At 45.2% G+C, this 7,142-nt stretch overlaps 1 protein-coding gene across 1 annotated transcript; it reads left to right on the top strand.

Annotated features, from left to right (window-relative positions):
• Positions 1 to 40: 40 nt before the first annotated feature.
• Positions 41 to 6,387, top strand: CCDC194 (coiled-coil domain containing 194). Its single transcript, XM_042441903.1, has 5 exons — positions 41 to 274; positions 2,562 to 2,658; positions 3,193 to 3,325; positions 4,364 to 4,502; positions 6,246 to 6,387. Exons 1-5 carry the CDS (start codon positions 41 to 43, stop codon positions 6,285 to 6,287), a joined length of 645 nt encoding a protein of 214 aa, XP_042297837.1. The 3' UTR covers positions 6,288 to 6,387.
• Positions 6,388 to 7,142: the final 755 nt, after the last annotated feature.

Genomic DNA, 7,142 nt, shown 5'->3' with positions numbered 1-7,142 from the left:
CTTGCTCCTGGTGGCTGCCATCACCATCTCGGTGGCCGTGATGGTGTGGCACTCAGAGGCGGCCCGCCAGCTGAAAGGGTGCCAGGAAAGGATCACAAATGAGACAACGGCCCTGAGGGACAGGGTGGCTGAGCTGGAAGAGGAACGTGCCAGGCAAAGGAAGCAGCTGGAGAGGTTGGTACAGAGGGAGAAGGACCTCCAGAAGCAACTGAGCCAAGCCAAGGAGGGTCGGAAGACGCTCAACGCAACCCTGACAGACTGCTTGGAGAACATGGTATGGTGGGTAATGGGGATGTGTAAGACTGGCCCTACTCTGCCTCTTTGTCTTTGGATGCCATACAAGAAAGGACACCAGGCAGGGCCTTCTCTGCTGTGTCACCCCAGTTATGCCATGCCTTGATGGACACCAGCTTTGTTGCTGTTTGGACAGCAAGTAAAAACATGGCTGTTCATGAAAGCTTTGGGGACCCCAATTAGATTTACAAATACTCTCTCCCATGTCGTGTGTGTGTGTGTTGTGTGCCTTCAGGTACGACAACCCTAAGGCGAAACCATCATAGAGTTTTCTTGGGACGTTTCTTCTGAGGGGTTTGGCCATTGCCATCTTCTGAGGCTGAGAGAATGGCCTAAGGGTGCCCAATGGGTTTTATGGTTAAGTGAGGGATTCAGACGGTCAAACCATACATGACGCTGGCTCTCCCTGTGTCATATACATGGTTTAAATACATTTAAAACTCTTTTAACTTGTCTTTTGTCACTTAATATGCTGGATTTTTTTAGCCTTTCAAAATGTCTTTATTTATTTATACTCTTCTTTTTTATGGTCTCCTTGACTCACAAAATTGGGTTTTCCTCCAGCTGTGGAGGGCATCATGAAAGACGTAAAGGGAGTACCTGGTCCTGGAGTACCTTTTTAGCATTTTTTCTCCCAGCTCTATCTCTCACTATTCTGGGGAATCTCCTCGACTGACTTCCATGGCTGCAAACTGAGTTCTAAAGTAAAAGTTTCATGAAATGTTGGAGCATATGCACCTCCCAGGAGAGGTGGACATTTGCTTTTTCCTTTCTGTTAGGAGGTCAGTCACCAAAACAACCCCAGGATACATGCACAGCCATGCTTTGTCCACTAAAGAATCCAGATCTTTTAGGAAGCCATGGATGACTCATTTTGCTGGGAACCCTTCTTTTAAAAAACCTCTTGGGTAATGAAAGTGGACAAGAAGTCCAAAGCGGACACTTTTTGGGATTTATTCCGAGACCAGCCTACTCCCATTCAAAGCACACATATAATTTTTATCCGCCTCCAGGTACTCCCTTAAAAAGAAAGCCACTGGATGCCTGGGTTTATTTTTAATGTTTCCTTAAAGCTGTTGCAGGAAAAAGGCTGGGCTCCAGAGATCTGGGGGAACGGCAACTTGTGGGTCTGTTGGGAGAATCTTAAAAAGCACCATTGCACCTTTTCCTGAGAAGGAAAACAAAGGACCAGGCGGGGAAGGGAGGCTGTCTCTGGAAAAGCCATCATCCCCAGCCTTGTTTATTTCCAGCCGGCCTCTTCCTCCACAGCTGAGGGAGCGGATTTCGGAAGGACTGTAGCTCCCCAATCTCCCAAGAGGATGCAAAAGTATTTCCTTTGTTCTGCATTAAGAACTGGAGGCACTGCAACGATCTGAAAGGCTGCTACGCATTTTGCGGTGTGCCTCCCAGTTGTTTCTGGCTTATGGTGACCCTTTGAATAACGTGTGCCAGCATATCCCATCGTCCACTACACCATGAACTCCAGCACTGCAGTACTACAAGCCTCTTTCTGTAAACCATAAGACTCTCAGATCCTGACACAGTTGGCGGCCCAAACTCTGCTGTTCTGCATGGCTTTTAACCATTTTGAAATGGCACTGTTGCAGAATGTGCGTTTTAGGCTCGGGGATTTTTTTTAGACATGCTTATCAACATCTTTAAATAATATTTTAGCGTGTTTTCCAAATTGTTTTTCTCTTGTTTGGAGTTGCCCTTATGTGTTCATTGCCTGGGGAGCCTTTGTGGGCTGGAAGGCAACACATGAAGGAGATCGGGAGTTTATCCCATGAATATCCTGGAAAAATCACGTACTTACGCAAAACGATTTCATACGACATCGCCGAAAACCTACCATTAAAGTGGTCACAAAGAAGCATTAATGCCCATATTTTTACTTTCGGGATTTCAGTGACAATGCATTTCCAATATCACTTCACTTACGCAATTGCGTGTGATAATCATTCGCACAAATACTTGCCATTTTTGCTTTATTTGCAGGATGCTTTAAATGCACTTTAATCTCTCTTTAATGCCCAAATTAGCCCCAGTGTGATAAACTCCATAGAAATGTATACGTTTTAAAAATGAAATGAACGGGACGGGGCTGCATGCATGCAAGTGGTGAGTCTGTGAAGCATTTCTCCTTCCTTTCTTGCACTATTAAATATGTTGTCAGCTGCTGGGAGTCCCATTATTGAGAGAAAAGTGGTATACAAATGTTTAAAAATAAAAAAAATTAATGACTTTTAATTTCCTCCTTCTTGCAGACCCGGTTGGATGCCAACCTGTCAGCTCTTCACCATGAGTTGCTTCATCTCCAAGCCGAAGAAATGGAGATGGACAGCCAGAATGGAGCTTTGTTGGGTAGGTTGCAAGAGATAGGTAGAAATGAACAGTGGCAAATATGCTTGGAGAAAGACTGAAGCTCCCATCATCCTCCAGCAGCATTTTTTAAAGGAGGCTTGCGCGTTCCTTTGCTAACACAGAGTGCATTTGTAATGTTTTCTTCTCAGTTGCCCACTGTTTTTGAACAACTGCAAGCCATCTTGAACCCCATGCTGGGTGGAAGATGGGATCTTAATTAATTGATTAATGAATGAATTAAAAGCTTTTGCCATTAAGTAAGGGTAAGTAAGATTTAGGAGAGCCATTTATAATGTATAGAATGGAAGGGAAGCCCATAAAACACCAGGGAAAGCACCAAGCGATGCCATCCTGGGCTGCGGTCATCCGCAGAGGCCCAGACGATTGAACTGCATCAAATATAAAGGTTGGACTAATTGACCTCTAAGGTCTCTTGCAACTGTCTGATTTCATGGCTCTTTTTAAAAGATGGAGGGGGAAATTCCCATCAAAGATAACCTCTTTTGCTCTCTCATTTGGCCCTTTGTTTTGCAGTGCAAATGGCCCAGTGGCAAGGAAAGGCGGCCGAACTCGGAGCAAAATTGGAGGAGGCCACAGAAGCCCAAATGGCAGCCAATGCAGAGAAGGAGCATTGCCATGCGCGGGAGAGTGCGCTCCAAGAAAGCGTGTGAGTCGAGTTGTCGCCACAAACACTTTTCCCCCTGAAAGTGAAATGCTGCAAGGCTCTTCCTTCCTAGGAGCAAAGGCAAACTCCGCATAGAGTTGCCATAAGCGCACAGCCACAAATGGCCAGATTGCGTTTCAGAAAAGTTTCAAGGTCCTGCCTTCTGGGAGTGGGGCAAAAGGGGCAAGGCCATAAATGGCAACAAATGTTATTTGGGGCTCCTCCTGGGATGGCCATAGGCGCATGCTCCCCAACCATCCTGGTTTGGCAGGGACAGACCCAGTTGATCCTCTGCCTTCCCACTTTTTCAGCTGTGTCCAAAATGTCTCGGTTTCTGCCTCTGCCCCCCACTCCCTCCTTTGTCCTCAGTTTACTAAAATTGTTGCAAAATGAGTTCAAAGTGCCAAAGTGGTAGAAAAAGTGGGGTGCATACCCTCCAACTGCCCTGATTTGCCAGGGACAGTCCACATTAATCCTCTGCCTTCCCACTTTTTCAGTTGTTTCTAGAACGTCCCGGTTTCTCCCTTCTCCCCCTGCTTTCCCCCTTTTGTTCCCAGTTTACTGCAGTTGCTGCAAGCGGAGTTCAAAGTGCAAAAGTAGAAGGAAAAGTGGGATGCAGGCCCTCCAACTATCCTGATGGGACAGTCCCAATTGCTCCTTTGCCATCCCACTTTCTCAGCTGATTTCAAAATGTCCTGGTTTCTCTCTCTTCCTCCCACTTTCCCCCATAGTCCTCTGTTTCCGTTGCAAACTCTGCAGCCATCCCAATTTGGCAGGATGATCCCGATTACTCCTCTACCATCCCACTTTCTCATCTGCTTTTAAAATGTCCTGGTTTCTCCCTTCTCCTCCAACTTTCCCCTTTTGTCCTCAGCTTTATTTGCTCTTGGGCCCATTTATTTGTCTGAGGCCAAGAGAAAAGTCCCTCTCAAAGATTTCCAAGCCCATAGAGACTTGAGTGCAGGGATACAGTCCTTGATTTTGCCCCCTTTTACCCCCCCTTCCCTTCATTGATGTCTCCATCTTTCCTCCTCCCCCTAGGCGCAGCTACCTGGCAGAGATTGCCTCCCTCCAGTGCCGCCTCCAAGCCCGCTCTTCCTCCTCCTCCTCCCGCCGCAAGGGTCCCCCGTTCCGGTACATATTCTGGGGGATGGCGATCTTTTGCATTCTTTTCCCACTTGTAAGTTTTGGAACAGAGAGGAGGTTTTTCCCAGGCAAAACCCCACGAAGGGCAGCAGTGGGGAGAGGGAAGCCATGCTTGGATCACCAAACGGGGGGCTGAGGACAGCAAGGGCCACATCTGGGATTATTATTGTTGAACATAAGTTGCATATGAGCCAGCATTGTGACGCTGCAGCAAAGAAGCCAAATGAATGAATGAATGAAAATTTATTTATATACCGCTATTCCTACATAGATCATAGTGGTTTACAACATAGAATGAAACAATAACAACAACATATATCCCCGACAGTGCAAACAAACTACCCATACCGATTAAAAAATTATACAAGAAACCATTATAAAAAACTAAAAACCCATTATATTACAATCAATTAAAACCATATCATTAAAAGCCGTACAACAAAATAGCTGGATCGAATAATGTGCATCAAGGGAGGAGAGAAAAATATTAAGGCACATGGGGGAAAGCTTGACGGAAAAGATGGGTCTTCAAATTTCTCCTAAATAGATCTAAAGAGGTGACTGAGCGGGGCTCGTCAGGCAGAGAGTTCCAAATCTGCAGGGCCGAGATAGAAAATGTCCTCTGAGAAGGCTATTTTAACTTGCATTAATAGAAGCATAGTTCCCAAGTCAAGGGAAGGACGAGTCCCACCATTTGGAGTCCTACATTCAGTTTTGGGCACCCCTGTTGTAAATGCGAAAAGGTCCTTGGGATTATAATTAAGCATGAATTGCACTTGAGCCAGCAGTGTGATGCTGCAGCAGAGAAGGTGAATGCTACTTTAGCCTGCATTAACAGAAGCATACGTCCCAAACTGAGAGAAGTAAGAATCCGACTATATTCTGCACCTGTCAGGCCTCATCTGGAGTCCTACATTCAGCTTTGGGCACCCCTGTGAAAAGGTCATTGTTGATCATAAGTTGTGCATGAGCCAGAAATGTGATGCTGCAGCAAAGAAAGTGAATGCTATTTTAGCCTGCATTAATACTGTAGAAGTATAGTTTCCAAGCTGAGAGAAGTAAGAATCCTATTATATTCTGCAATGGTCAGGCCTCCTCTGAAGTTCTACATTCAGCTTTGGGCACCCCAGCTATACATGTAAAGAGGACCTTGGGGTTGTTGTTAATCATAATTACTTGCACATGAGCCATCAGTGTAATGCTGCAGCAAAGAAGGCAATGGGTCTCCTCTTTCTGGGACCGGGATTCAGGGCCAAAGCTATAATCCTATACACAGTTGTTGTGGCTGTGTGCCTTCAACTCATTTCCGACTTATGGTGACCCAAAGGCGGTGAACCTATAATGGGGTTTTCTTGGAAAGCTTCTCCAGACGGGGTTTGCCACAGTCTTTCTTTGAGGCTGAGAGAGTGTGACTTGTCTAAGGGGGGTTTCTTGACCAAGCTAGGATTCGAACCCTGGTCTCCCAAGCCATAGTCCAATGCTCAAAGAACACTGACTATATACTCCTTGCAGTAACTTCCATGGAAATAAATGGATCTGACTTCTGAATAGCAGAATAGCATAGTAGTGGGACCGGATTGCCCAAAAAGTGACACCATTTTGAGTCCTTTAGCGTTCATTTTATTATTTCTGTAGATAATCTTACCTCCTCTGGACAAATCTTGCCAAGAAAACCTCACCATCAGCTCACCTGAGGGTCACCATAAATCAGAAACAACTCGAAGGCACACAACAACAACCTATATCTTAAATATATATCCTTTTCATTATTTTTCAGGAAGGGCTGAGCTTTCTTTTCCAAGCACCTGCGAAGCAGTGAAAACCCAAGGAAAGATTTGGCGGCTTAAACAGAAGATTCATGCGCCAGATTCAGCATCAATGTTTGGAAAAATGTTTGGAAAAAGAGAGAAAAAGAACTCTGAGATTTAAAATCTGTTGGATTATTATTTTACGCTGAATTAAATACAATATTTCTTTCCAAAATGGCTATTTTTCTACAAAACTTCATTCCCAGTTGATGCCCCTTGGTGTTCTTTTAGTGGAGCGAAAAAGATAGAAGAGTTGATCCCATTACCCCCAAAATACACAAACGCACAATTCTTATCCATCGTTCTTTGGTCCACAAAACAGCGATACCATTATTGGGCCAACCAAAAATGCACAAAAGACATCATTGCAAGCTTTTGGAGCTCCGCTGGCTTCTTCATTAGGTATCCCTGTTTTGTGGATTTTGGGTGTTATTGTACTTTACTCTGTGGCTTCCCCTGAATATGTTTTCTTGGATGCTACTTTTGGGGTGCATTGCATGGATTAACCGCCAGGTGGCTCCAGAAGGTTAGCATAAACTGTGACCAAGATGTCCTGATCCATTCTTTCTGTAATATAGTACTACAGAGCCTTAGGAAAGTCACACTCTCTCAGCCTCAGAGGATGTCAATGGCAAACTCTCTCTGAGGAAACCTGCCAAGAAAACCCCATTATAGGGGTTTATGGTCGCCATAAATCAGAAACAACTTGAAAGCACACAACACACAAACAGTTGAGGGTCTAAATATCATAGTGGCACCAGATCCTGTCTGATCTTGGAAGCTAAGCAAGGTCAGCCCTGGACGCTAATTGGATGGGAGACCGCCAGGGGATCCCAGATGCCGAAGGCCCTATTTCAGAGGAAGGA

Source organism: Sceloporus undulatus, chromosome 10 (genome assembly GCF_019175285.1).
Source record: "Sceloporus undulatus isolate JIND9_A2432 ecotype Alabama chromosome 10, SceUnd_v1.1, whole genome shotgun sequence".
NCBI classification, from domain to species: Eukaryota; Metazoa; Chordata; class Lepidosauria; order Squamata; family Phrynosomatidae; genus Sceloporus; species Sceloporus undulatus.
The sequence above is the reverse complement of the archived record's forward strand: the minus strand, read 5'-3'. Positions and strand labels throughout refer to the sequence as shown.

Excerpts from the sequence above, each read along its gene's own strand:
- CCDC194 (XM_042441903.1), top strand. The coding sequence starts at position 41 with ATGGTGTGGCACTCAGAGGCGGCCCGCCAGCTGAAAGGGTGCCAGGAA. Across the intron at positions 275-2,561 it reads CAGACTGCTTGGAGAACATG|ACCCGGTTGGATGCCAACCT; the intron begins GTATGGTGGGTA and ends TCCTTCTTGCAG. Across the intron at positions 2,659-3,192 it reads CCAGAATGGAGCTTTGTTGG|TGCAAATGGCCCAGTGGCAA; the intron begins GTAGGTTGCAAG and ends TTTGTTTTGCAG.